This window comes from Primulina eburnea, chromosome 7, assembly GCF_022965805.1.
Source record: "Primulina eburnea isolate SZY01 chromosome 7, ASM2296580v1, whole genome shotgun sequence".
In the NCBI taxonomy this organism is placed as follows: Eukaryota; Viridiplantae; Streptophyta; class Magnoliopsida; order Lamiales; family Gesneriaceae; genus Primulina; species Primulina eburnea.
Genome location: NC_133107.1, coordinates 56,101 through 70,276, shown reverse-complemented (window position 1 = coordinate 70,276; position 14,176 = coordinate 56,101). Strand labels below are relative to the sequence as shown.

General features: G+C 34.3%; 2 protein-coding genes across 2 annotated transcripts; one reads left to right on the top strand and one right to left on the bottom strand.

The window, feature by feature from the left end:
• Positions 1-4,726: 4,726 nt before the first annotated feature.
• LOC140835924 (GRAS family protein RAM1-like) lies at positions 4,727-6,891 on the top strand. The gene is made up of 2 exons (XM_073201334.1): positions 4,727-5,692; positions 5,770-6,891. Exons 1-2 carry the CDS (start codon positions 4,772-4,774, stop codon positions 6,889-6,891), a joined length of 2,043 nt encoding a protein of 680 aa, XP_073057435.1. The 5' UTR covers positions 4,727-4,771.
• A 5,423-nt stretch (positions 6,892-12,314) lies between these two features.
• LOC140835923 (glutaredoxin-C1-like) lies at positions 12,315-12,908 on the bottom strand. Its single transcript, XM_073201333.1, has one exon. The coding sequence runs from the start codon at positions 12,757-12,759 to the stop codon at positions 12,373-12,375; it is 387 nt and encodes a 128-aa protein (XP_073057434.1). The 5' UTR covers positions 12,760-12,908; the 3' UTR covers positions 12,315-12,372.
• Between the last annotated feature and the right edge of the window lie 1,268 nt (positions 12,909-14,176).

Sequence of the window (14,176 nt, the reverse complement as noted above, 5' to 3'; positions counted from 1 at the left end):
AATAGACTCCATAGTCGTTCTTGTTCTCAGATTATACACGCGATAGGCACGACTATTAGATGAATAACCAACGAATAAACATTTGTCACTTTTAGAGTCAAACTTTGCAAGATGGTCTCGGTCATTCAAAACATAACATACACACCCAAAGACATGAAAATACTTGAGGTTCGGCCTCTTTCCCATGATGATTTCATAGGATGTCATAGTAGAACCACTCCTTAAGTACACACGATTTGAAATATGACATGCTGTTTTCAAGGCCTCGGCCCAAAATCTCTTTGAAATATTCTTTGATCTTAACATAACCCTAGCCATTTATTGCAGTGTCCTATTCTTCCTTTCGGCTATTCCATTTTGTTGAGGAGTCTTAGGGGCCGAAAATTCATGAGTTATCCCTCTCTTTTCACAAAATGATACAAAGTGTGAGTTTTCAAATTCTTTACCATGGTCGGTCCTTATCTTACCAACCCTCAGATTATGTAGATTAGTAATCTTAGCATGTAATTTCTTGAAAACATCAAATGTATCGGATTTTTCTCTAAGAAATCTTACCCAAGTAAAGCTAGAGAAATCATCCACACAAACACATGAATACTTCTTACCTCCAAGACTTTCCACTTCCATTGGACCCATAAGATCCATGTGCAAGAGTTCAAGACACCGTGTTGTCCCAAAGTGTTGCAACACTTGATGGGGAACACGTGTTTGCTTACCTTTTTGACATGCACCACAAACATACGGAATTCTAGAGGATAAATTAGGCATACCTCTCACAGCATCGTACTTAAAAAAGATTCTTTAATGTCTTGAAGTTTGCATGTCCCAATTTTTGATGCCACAAGTTTAATTCGCTCACCTTTGAATGATTGCATACTAAGTCTTCTCCAAGTTGATAACAATTATCAGCAGACCTTGTACCTGTCAAAATACGAGTATTAGCATTATCAAACACTTCACAATTGTCTTTATCAAACTTAACATGCAAACCGTCATCACAAAGTTGGCTTATGCTTATTAAGTTTGAGTTAAGCCCTTCGACATAAAGCACATTGTGTAGATTAGGCAGTCCATCAACATTCAAGGTTCCTTTGCCAGCAATTCTTTCTTTAGCACCACCACCATACTTCACATGACCACTCCTCAGTTCAACATAGTCAATCAAATGGTCTTTAGAACCTGTCATGTGGCGTGAACAACCACTGTCAAAGTACCATATTCCTGCAATGTTAGTCTTTAATGAAGTATAAATAACGGAACATTGAATCTTAGCCTTTGGTACCCAAACCCTTTTTACCGTCGGTTTTCTGTTGGCAGTGTTGCGCCGGGTGTTATGCAACACCGGTGGCAACACCTGTTCTGATTCCCATCTCTTGTAATCATCTCTCAGTTTGAAGCAGTAGGGTTTGATATGACCAGGTCTAAAACAATAGTGGCAGATAAAGTGGCGTTTTCTGGATTTGGACTTCTTGGTAGATATTTGCCTTTTAGATGGAGTACCTTTTTAAGTTTGTGTAGCATTCGAGGTTTCAACACTTACTTTGACAAAAACAGTTGGTTTTCTCTCAGTATTGGACGATTCTCCAATTTCGAACAGACTGTTCGGATAACCAAGTCCAGCTTTGTCATTCTGTCCAGTCATCAAAAGTGAGTCAAGTTTGGATGAACTTGAATTCATCTTGGCAAGAATCTGAGTTGCTTCTCCAAGTTCCTCTTTGACTTTGCATAATTCCAAATCTTTTTTGCTTAAGATTACTTCAAGTCGTGAAATTTGTGACTTTAGCTCAGCATTCTCTTTGGAGAGAATTGCATTTCCTTTAGTTCTTTTGATCCAGTCTTCATATAATTCTTCGTACATCGTCTGCACACTTTCTAGAGTGACTTCATCATCATCTACCTCTTGAGTTTCAGACTGACTTGCCTCCGCAAGGGTTGTAGATTTAAGACATACTGAATTCGAAGAGGTGTTGCGGCCAGGTGTTGCAACACCGGTGGCAACACCCAAAGGATTGATTTGCATTGAGCGTTTTTCTTTGATCACAGAAGATAACGATGAGTGATTTTCAGATTCACTTGATCCTTGATCATCATCAGACTCTTCATCACTCAGGGTGACAGTCATGCCTTTGTTTTTCCTAAGTCGATTGGCACACTCATTGGCATAGTGTCCATATCCCGAACACTCTCTACATTGTACAGAGTCCAGGTTTCTGACATTAGATTGGATTTGTACTTCGGTCTTTGGTCGAAACTGTTCTTTCATAGGAGTAAACTTTTGAGCTTTTGCAGAAGTGGAGTTATTGGGCAGCTCAGATTTTTATCCAATTTTCTTCTTTTCTCTCATAGTCTTCAAATAATCACCAAATTTCTTAGTAAAAAGAGAGATCGATTCTTCACCTAAATCAGACTTATCCACCTCTTTAGATATTTGAAGGATTTCATCATAAGATTCGGTTGAGGCTTCAAAGGCTATTGTCTTCCCTTTATCCTTCTTTTGTAGATCAAGATTCATCTCAAAAGTTCTGAGAGAACTCATTAGTTCATCCAAGTTGATCGTTGAAGTGTCTTTAGATTCTTCAATTGCGCAGACTTTGACATTGAATCTCTCAGGAAGAGATCTTAGAACCTTGTTCACCAATCTTTCATTTGGTATGGGATCTCCTAGGCCATGTGATTCATTTGAGAGTTGTCTCAACCGGCAGTCATACTCAAGAATAGACTCCTTGTCCTCCATTCTCAAACTTTCGAACTTTGATGTCACCATCCTTAGCCTAGTTTTACGCACACTTGCGGATCCTTCACAGTGCTTCTGGAGTATCTCCCAAGCATCTTTGGCGCATACACAAGTGGTGATTAAATTAAACATCCTTGTGTCAACAGATGAAAATATAGCATTGAGAGCCTTGGAATTAAAGTTTGAAGTTTGCACTTCATCGACAGTCCATGTACTTTCAGGTTTGAGCCGTGTGTCTCCATCAGCATCCTCGAGTTTTGGTGGACTCCAACCATCAAGTACACGTTGCCAAACTCTTTCATCAATGGATTTAATAAAAACCCTCATCTTTACTTTCCACAATGCATAGTTTGATCCATCCAACACGGGAGGCCTAAAAACAGTATTTGTTGATCCTTCCATAATTCGTTTTCATTCTGAAAACAAAACAAAACAGGATCTCACTTAGTAGCGTCAAGTGGAGGCTCTGATACCAATTGAAAGTTCTGTTTCCACAGTGTATGTGTGAGTTGAGAGTGAGTGTTGTGTGTTTCAGAATATAGGTGTTGTAACACCCACGACAACATGTAGCGGAAGTTATAATTTTAACACACCTATACGTAGCTGGAATAACGATAATAATAAGAGAGACGAGATGTAAATTATGCACAAGTATCAAATACTTGTGCGGTGCCTCAGGGCAAAATAATTCACTAGAAAAACTTGTAAGTTTACAAAAAACCAATACTAGTGAAAGAATCAAACAACTCCCTTATAAAGGCGAGTAACAAATTGCATCCTACACCTCTAACAAACCGTCTAACAAAACTATATCGGATGCATCAACCGAGAAGTGACAAAAATCTTCAACACTCAACACACTAATCAACACTGTGATTAGGTGTTGTCTTCGGATGTTGGCAGCACTTCACAGCAACACGTTATCAATCACGAGATGGCTACAGTCTCGAAAAGCTCTTCAAACTCCTTCGTATGTCGCGCACTCCTCTTTTTCTCACCTCACCTATTAAAGCACCCACAGAGTTTTTTTAGAAAAAAACTCCTTCAAAAACCAAGATCTCATATCTTCAAGATATAAGATTCCATATATCAAAGATATAATGGCTCCCAAATCTACACGAGATCGCATAATAAATTAAAGATTATTCTCAAGTCTAGAAAGACAAAACATTAGAGATATTAATAAGGAAATTATATCAAGGAATTTAATTCCTTTCACAAACCAATATTATTTGTATCTCTCAAGCGATCAAACCAAACAATGGAAGATGATAAAATCGAAACAGCCGTCAATATTTTTCGGTCGAACAAAACTACTGATTTATTGGTAGTGTGTGCTGAAATGGAATTTTGTGATGGGAAAAGGACACACAGTAAGACAAGGAGTCTGTTTATAGGAGATAATTAGGAAGAGGACGGGCGGAACGAGAAGAGGAGACCATCAACAAGTGTTCCAATCCTTTGGCAAATTCAAGGACGACGGGCGCACCAGACGATTTTCACAATGCGGCAATGCCCAACTTGCTTTTCGCCGCCTACAATTTAACATTTTAAAACTTTGATACAAAACAAATCTAATTGATGAACCGATCGACAATAAGTGCAATAAGTATGTTCTTTTGTTTTTTTTATAATATTATTTTTTATGCAGGCCAGGCCTTTTGAAGAAAGCAATGAGAAAATCCAACAAGCATAATATAATCTTGCCCCATGAAAGCGGGCCCCGTTCTCAAACTGGCGTCTAGTGAGTGGTGGGAAATGCCAAGAAAGTTTCTTGTTGAAAACCAATTATTGTAGATGACGAAACAAGGCATCTATAAATCTACAATCTCCGATTCACTAACCAGCTCCGATACAATAGAATAATCTCCTATATCGCCCCCATTAAACAATCTGTACATCTCTATAGCGCTATATAAGGAGACGCAATTACAACCACAAGCTTTAATTTTGCTAAATCCCTTGACCAAAACAATAATAAGATACCTAGCTCCAAACTTCAGTCCGATAATGTAGAAGAAACTTGTACATAAAATAATGATCAACTCTCTTTGTGGCAGCTCGGGAAGACTAAGTAGTGAGACGGGGAGCATCAAAACCGAGATGGGAAACTTGAAAATTTCAGTGAAAACTGAGAATTCTTGCACAAAACAGGAGCCCATATTACTCGTTCAAAAATCATCCAATGTTTTTGAGCAAAACAAAAATCCATCATCTTCTAATTTTGAAACTCCAACTAGCCTAACAAACCTCAACATTCCAGCTGCTCTTAAATTTGAAGATTATGAATTCCCATCCCCAGATTATTCATTATGGGAATCTATCTTTCCTCCTGATCAACTAGACGACTTCATGGTTTGTTCTCCAGTTAGGAACAACCATGTTCACTCAATGCATGGGGGCCAAAATCTCGTGCTCAGCTCTCCACCACGGTTTCCATCCCCTCTCGGGCCTCACAAAGGCAAGGGGATGATCCCACTTCACCGTTTCTTCAACTCCCCTAATAATCAGTTTATCCATCATGTGGGAAGCCTTTCCTTGCCGGCTCTCGAGCCTCCACTCGAAGATACTAATAATTATGATCAGAAGGACGACGATTTCACCATGTTTTCCCCTCTAAAGTTGCCTAGTGGAGTGGAAGATCCCTTGATGAACGTTCCAGAGTTGTTGGATTGCTTAACGATGCCTGACTCTACTAGGTTTTGTAATTCTGTGGTGAGTGATCAGACGTGTGTTGCTGAAAGTTCTCAGTTGACTCAAGAAAATGGGATTTATCAGCAGGTAGGATCTATTAACGCACCTCAACCATTATCACACCAATTGCAACAAGAAAGAAACCAAGAAGAACATCAGAAAAATCACCGAGAAAGACATCTGCTACATCAACCAAGATTCATGCAGCGGCAATCACAGTTGCACGATACCAGTTCGATAATGCCAATTCTTTCAGCCGATCAGGTCCACCACTTTTTACTAATGAAACTACCCGTTTTTAGTCACCGATACATACGGACTAATTTATCATGATCATACAGGAATATGACAGCGGATTACAACTGGTGCATCTCCTTCTTGCTTGTGCAGAAGCAGTATCCAAGGAGGACTATATGTTGGCAAGGAGGTATCTCCACCAGCTGAATAGAGTGGTTTCTCCCCTTGGAGATTCCATGCAGCGTGTTGCTGCATGCTTCACTGAAGCCCTGAGTGCAAGACTTATTGCCACCCTTTCAAATAAACCTAGCACCTCCAATTTAAAGCCTTTCAATCCCCTTCCTCCGGACAATCTAGAAATCCTCAAGATTTATCAAATCCTTTATCAGGCCTGCCCCTACATTAAGTTCGCTCATTTCACAGCTAATCAAGCCATTTTTGAGGCATTTGAGGCAGAACGACGTGTTCACATAATTGATCTTGACATCCTCCAAGGGTACCAATGGCCTGCTTTCATGCAAGCCCTTGCTGCCCGGCCAGGAGGTGCCCCATTTCTCCGGATCACTGGAGTTTGTCCATCCCCTGAATCTGTTAGGGAAACTGGTCGATGTTTAACCGAACTCGCGCACTCTCTTCATGTTCCGTTTGAATTCCATCCTGTTGGTGAGGAACTGGAGAACCTAAAACCCCATATGTTTAACAGAAGGGTTGGTGAAGCTCTCGCCGTTAACTCTGTCAATCGGCTTCAACGAGTCCCAGGAAATTGTCTTGGAAAACTTCTAAATATGATTAGAGATCAAGCACCAAACATAGTGACAATAGTTGAACAAGAAGCAAGCCACAATGGACCTTATTTCCTGGGCCGATTTTTGGAGGCGTTGCACTATTATTCAGCAATTTTCGACTCATTGGACGCAACATTTCCACCGGATTCTGCACAGAGAGCAAAGGTGGAGCAGCACATTTTCGCGCCAGAGATTAGGAACATCGTGGCACATGAGGGGCCGGAGAGAGTTATGAGGCATGAAAGATTGGAAAAATGGAGGAAGATTATGGAAGGAAAAGGATTCCAAGGGGTTCCCTTGAGTGCAAATGCGGTGACTCAATCGAAAATATTGCTTGGCTTGTACTCTTGTGATGGGTATAGGTTGATAGAAGACAGTGGTTGCTTGCTCTTGGGGTGGCAAGATAGAGCCATTCTAGCTGCCTCTGCATGGAGATGTTAGTGCTTCATGCATGCCAATGTAGTATTTCGCGATTACATTATTAAAGCATACTTTTTGAAAAGCATCATACTTCTCAATTAATCCTATAAATTCGCTAAATTATGATTTTTGATAATATAATAAGTTATATTTAGTATATTATTGTGCTCAAAATACTGATGTGATACCAATTATTTGGGAAATGAAGCTAATCATCGCTAACACAGCGCAAAAAATTATTGACATTGCAATGCATTGACACTCAGCTGGCGAAAAGAAGATTAAATTTATTGGAGGAAAAATTGCAATATAATTTTAGTCATGTAAATTATCAAAGTTTGATTTTATGGAAATAACTTGATTTTTTTTTTGTTTTTGTTCTTTTTTTGTCTTAAGCCACTAAGAGAGTGTTTGCAAGATCTTCTACTTATTTTGAAGTGATTATTTTAGAGATTATAAAAAAAGTGGGTGAGAAATAAAAGTAGAAAGTGTTCGAAAATAAAAGTATTTCAAAGCTAATACAAGTTAAAGTTGAGTGTTTTAAGAAAAATTACTTACCACTTCAAGGAAAAAGGCCTATGACAACGGTGAAAAACCGTTGTCGTAGGTATTTTAAAACTGTTGTTAAAGCCCCAGTAGGTTAAAAGGTGCGCTTAAAGACAACGCCTGTAAAATTAGCGACGGATTAATGTAAAACCGTCGCTAACTAGCGACGGTCAGATCATGATTTCCGTCGCTGAATTTAGCGATGGTATGATTTCCGTCGCTACTTTGAGCGACGGTTAGTTCATGATTTTCGTCGCTGGTTAGATCATGATTATCGTCGCTAATATTTTCGGGAAAATAAAAAAATTACGTTTAATAATTTAATAAATCTAAAAAAACTTACAATTTGAATAAGGTAACAATATTCATGATATTAACAAACACTTAAAAAGTTACATTGTATGTGTATTGTTGATTCATGAATTTCTTGTAGTGTACGTACAAGCTTAATTTTTAGTAAATTATATAACATTTATCTATTTAACTATCTAAATTTTGGTAGGCACTTTATCAACAATGTATTTATATAATAATTATTATATTTGAATGTTATGTATCAAATTAATTTATCAATTACATTTATAATACGAGTGTTTGAAAAAAAAATATAAGATTAGTAAAAATTTTAAAAAAATCAAATGACAAAATTTGTATAAACGCACAAAATATCAAGAAAAAATTTCTTGAAATGAAAATTATATAAAAAAGTGTTTTAAAAAAAATAAATGCTTGTAATAAAGTAGGATTGGAATTTTATGAATTCCATTAGAAATTCTTGAAAACTCATAAAAAAAAATTACAATTTTAAAAATCTCAAAAAATCTTTATACAAATAAGGTGTGAATCTGAGAGAAAAATACAACAAAAATAAGTGAATTGAGGAGTATGATAAGTTTTTTTTGGATACAAATGTCAAATTATAATTTAAAATCGTTAATAAAAAAATAAGAAAAAAATCTTCACGATCATACTTCTATTTTTTGGTTAAAAATTACAAAAGTTGATGCAAAAGTATATTTTCACAAACACTCCAAAGCACGTCGACATAATTATTATTTTGGAAGTGCTTTCTAGAAGCTCTCCCAAACGCACTATAAGAAAAAATGCTTATGGTGACATTCATAAATGTCATCATATTCAATATTTAGTGACATTTAAGTTTTAGTGACACCTCCAACAAATGTCATCTATTCCAATGTCGTCTTAAACTTACTGACATTTTTTAATGTCATTATAAGATGTTAATGACAACTTCATACGTGTTACTAATAATTCATATAATGACAATTTTAGATTAGTTATCCTGACATTTTTAATTGATGTCATTTTTTATATGGAGGGAGACAATTATTTTCCCTCCTCCAATATTTATCTAACCCAAATATTCTCACACTTATTTATAGTGAAATTTTTTAGTTTTTAACGATTTTTTTACGATGTGGGAAAAGTTATTGTTTCCCTCCATATAAAAGATGACATCAATTGAAAATGTCATGATAACTAATCTAATATGTTTTTTTATTTTACACATTATTAATTTTTTACAAGTGTCATTATTAAGTATTTGTAACAACATTTAATTAAAAGTGTCTACAAAAAAGTGTCACAATAGCCATTTTTTGTTGTAGTGACGCTTGATTTACTATGGAGAGAATAAAGTTTATATCACAAACATTAAAATTTATCTTATGCAAAAAATTAAAGAAACGTCAAAATTTTTCCTCTCATTTTGAAATATTGGACGTCAATTTACTTTATATATATTTGTTTATTAGATTTTAATATGTGTAACGTAGGGTTTGTTCTTGCCGTAACAGCTATGTAGAAGAACATTAATGCAAAATAAGAAATATTTGACGTGTTTAGTTACTTTCGACGAAAAATGACCAAAACATTAAAATGTAAGTTATTTGATTAACATCAAACTTTCACAAATTACAGACTAATTTAAATTGTATTTTTTTTGGTACTGACACCTAAATTTGACCAAGTTTGGATGACTAAAATAAAAATTAATCTAACTTATAAAACCAATTTAGCTATATTTTCCAAATATAAATAGAACTTTATTTATATCTTTATATCATATTATATGGGTATGGGTACGGTGGATTTTAATGTATCGTGACATGTTCAGTAACGTGTGAATTCTGATTAAAAAATTTCACTATCTGGAAATTTAATATAAGAGGAAGTGTGTGGGGACCCGGACGCTAATCATCTTCTTAATCGTTATTTGGGAATAATTGGATCAATTAATTAAAACGGGTCTAATTTTTTTTTTAATTGGGCCCTGTATAAACAAGTGTACAAATCTATACAACAAGTTATATTCCATTTTATTTAAATACACGATCATTGCAATATCTACATCATGATCTAAAGTACAAAATCTGTTCAAAGTACAATCATAAACAAACTAGTGTCATCTCAATCAATAAAACTTACGTCCTGTGGTAGCTGTCGACGAGAGAATTACAGAATTGTGCTCGAGTCAAAATTATGATGGCTGGATCTTGCACAACCAAATTTTTTAATAGAGAAATAAGCTTGAGGGAATTCTCATGGAAGCTCTCGATTTCCTTTTTGGAATTGTTGAAGAATGAATGAGAGTTTTATATATCCAAATACATGGTGAAGACAAGTGTCCCACTCAAATCTCATTAATTGCACTTTAGCCCCTGAAATCTTTACTATTTGCAACTGGTCTTCACAACTCTTTTTAATTCAATTTCAATCCTATGGAATTGTAAAACCATGGAATATGACTCAACATTTCAAAATTCATAAACTAAATAATCTTGGATTAAAATGATAAAATCTCGGGCCTTACAAAGTGAAATTTAAATCGAGGGAATATTCAATATTTTCCATGCACGTTATATTAAGAAATATGCAATTGATCGATCCATATTGTTCCAAATAATATTGTGATCACGATCAACTCTGTGAACATATAAAATTTATAATTTTCAAAAAGATAAAAAGAATCATTTTGAATATTTTTTTGCATGAGGTTGAACAAGCTTTGACTATCAATCAAGCATTGTATTTAAATATATTTAAAGCCGTTTTTAATTGAACTTATAACCACCTACTATATATTTATGTAGGCAATTAAAACAAATTAAAGAGGTGTCTATTGAAGTGACACTGAAACTTGAAGAATGATCTCACGTCAACAACATAATGGATGATCCAAATCCAGCTAGCTTTTGCGGGTGGGGGCCGATTGATTTAATTTGGTGTAACCAAATTTCGTCTATCTCGTCCAGTACAAGATCTTGTTTATTGTGTTCTATTTGAATATAAGACGATAACTATATTATCAGATTTTTTTAAAATAAGTTTCACGTTAATTTTATATATATATATATATATATATATATATATATATATATATATATTATTAATATAAAACCTTAAGATTTTTAGTTTTTCCAATTCTTAAAAAAATTATGACCGACAAGAACAACATACATACATGAGCACGTAAAAACGCATATATACTAATATTTTTACTCATATACAACGTATAAAATAGTGGATATAATATAAGTTTATATTTTAAAATTTTCCAATTTACATTCAATTTTAAAAAATTATTACTAAAAATATATATGTCAAGACTCAAGCTAGATCGCTTCTTTCTCGAACACACTCATAGGTCAATCTTTAAGTTGCTCACTTAAAACTCACTTAAAGCTCAATCATATCTTCAAGGATCTTTTAATGCTACTCAAACACTCAAGCTTCTTTTGTCAAGCTATTTGTTATAGCGTTGTTATTGTAACTGTTGAATCCGAATTTGTTATTTGTATTGAGTTGGTACTAGGCATTGGATAAGTTCAAAGCTAAAGTGAGTTTACAAGTCGTTCTATATATAACAAAGTCTTCTAGCTAGTGTATTTCTTTCTAAGTGGAAGAATGAGAGAAGTAATTCAACTTTCAAACTTCCATGAAAATATTTGCCATTTACTTTCTGCATTTTCCTTACCAGCTCGACTAGTTAATTTTGAATTTAAGTGAATATAATAATTCATTAGATTCAATCGAACCTTTCCTCACTTTGAAAAGGACTTTTCAAGTATCCAGCTACATCAAGTTTGTCGAGAAATTTTTTTAATAGCTAACAACTATTAAGGTAGCTCGAGAACAACTCACGTTTTTTTTAAAAATAAAGTGTTTATTCACCATCTCTAGATACATATTTGATCCGAACAATATATATTTGGAAGAAATTAAATATATAAAATTATATAATTTTTAAAATAATGTCCGATGCTGAATAAGTAAGTCAACCATACTCAGACTCTGCTCATTTTTCAATAAAACGGAGAGAGTAACGATAGTATTATACAATCCACCTTAAGTTTGGTTTCAAATGCTTCACCATTATCATAATTTTAAAATACATTTGATCATATGGTAATTATTCTAAAAGGCCACAATATCATTTGACCCCTAAAAGAACTAGCTAGTGCATTACTTAAGAAAGACGTACGTACGAAAATAGTTTAATTTTTTCTTTAATTTACTCCAATTTTTTCTTTGTTTTGCTTCAGTTCAGGAGGAATTAACTGTGTTAAACAATTTAAAAGTTTTTCCATCTTTTATTAATATTTTGTTATTATTTTCTAGTTGAAGGAGAGGTTTATTACAGCTAATTTCGAACCTGAGACTTGCGCATGCATGTCGATAAGAATTAAAGAAGAGGTTCTACTTTTACATTTTAGAAATATTAAGAATTGCGCATGCATGTCGATAAGATTAATTAAAGAAGATTCAATTTGGTGTTGAATATATAAGCTGCTGAACAAAATTATTATTCAAATTGTTGATATTCATATGATATACGGACAATAGAAATGAATTTGAAATATAAATAGAAAGGTACGTAGGCGTTGCAAGAAATCACAATAATTAAAGTGGGTGAAAAACATAAAACAGATGAACCTAAAGCCAAAGGGCACCAGCCTCTTTGAGAAGTGGAACCAGGGTACCATTAATATGAGAAGACAAGACACGGTCCATTGAACCCACGAGTTTCCCACCAATAAAGACGATGGGAACGGCAGAGCCGCCGCAGAGTAAACGCGTCAACGCCTTCTCCAATTCTTTTCCTCTGGGATCTTCATCAAGCTCGTACACCATTGGGTTAACTCCCATGCCACAGAAAAGTCGCTTCACAGCATGGCACATGCAGCAAGTGCTTTTGCTGAAGATCACCACCGCATTTTTTGATGCCATTCTTTCTATTCGCTCCAATGGGTCTGTTGCCATGCTTCGCCTAATCGGGAAGTTGTAGCTGTAACAATTCCAGTATTTTGTATCATCATGCATTATATAGAGCGAGGGAAATATGTATAAATTAATAATATGCAAGATCAAGAGCTAGCTAGGTAGCTTGAGGGTTTGGATTATGAAGATGAGGTAGCGTTGGGGTTCAGAGTGATTGATTGGGGAAGGAAGGAGCTGTAATTTATAAGATCCAAACTATATTAAAAAAGAAAAAGGGAACGACATAATAAATATTGATCCATTTTTTAAAAGCACATGGTCCAAATTATTTTTGAGAGTGAGAAATAACATTTTCTTTATAATTCAATATTCGTGTTAATGTCATGATCGAACCACTGTGATGGTAGATTTGTGAAACTCTAAACTTATTCGTTTTCAAAAAGATAAAAAAAAGTTCATTGGGAAAAAAAATTTGAAGTTGGAAAATGATAAATGGTTTTAAATTAATTATTATAATTGAAAAGTAATAATAAAAAATTATTTTATATATATAAATATCATGCTCATGCAACATACATTGACGGCTAGTGTATATACATATATGGAAAGAGGTTGAGCTAGCTTTGACTAGTCACTCAAGCAGTGTATTTAACAGAAGATCGCGGTAGTTTTGAATTGGACTGATAACCAACCACCTTCTAATAGTAATAGGCTCATCTTTATGTAGGCAATTAAAGAAATTAAAGTTTCCATTAAAGCGACATTGAAACTTGAAGAATAATCTCATGTCAACAATGGATCGACGAGCTATGATAGGGCGTCAATATCCAGCTAAGGTATACGCTAGCTTTTGCTGGTGGGGGCCGATTTGGTGTAACATATCTAGTGCCATATTCATTTACGTAACTTTATCTGTCTCGTCCAATACAAGATCAGTTGTATCGAATATAAGACGATAAACGATAACTATAACATCAATTATTTTTAAATATATAATTTTTTTTATAACTAATTGAGTAAATAATTTTTATGTTGACAAACAAATGATCACTAAATTAGTAACAAGTAATAAGATTTTTGGTAAATGAAATATTGACAAATTGACAGCATGATATGACTATGAAATATGACAAATAGATGTGAAGACAACATTTCTTAATAGTGACACACTACAACAATAAATGACTATTGTGACACTTTTTTGTAGACACTTTTAATTAAATGTTGTTACAAATACTTAATAATGACACTTGTAAAAAATTAATAATGTGTAAAATAAAAAAAAACATATTAGATTAGTTATCATGATATTTTTCATTGATGTCATCTTTTATATGGAGGGAAACAATTACTTTTCTCACATCGTAAAAAATCGTTAAAAACTAAAAAATTTCACTATAAATAAGTGTGAGAATATTTGAGTTAGATAAATATTGGAAGAAGGAAAATAATTTTCTCCCTCCATATAAAAAATGACATCGATTAAAAATGTCATGATAACTAATCTAATATGTTTTTT

Bases quoted from the DNA above. Each gene is read 5' to 3' on its own strand.
- LOC140835923 (XM_073201333.1), bottom strand. From the start codon at position 12,759: ATGCATGATGATACAAAATACTGGAATTGTTACAGCTACAACTTCCCG.
- LOC140835924 (XM_073201334.1), top strand. From the start codon at position 4,772: ATGATCAACTCTCTTTGTGGCAGCTCGGGAAGACTAAGTAGTGAGACG. The intron at 5,693-5,769 runs GTCCACCACTTT...ATGATCATACAG, and splicing joins CAATTCTTTCAGCCGATCAG to GAATATGACAGCGGATTACA.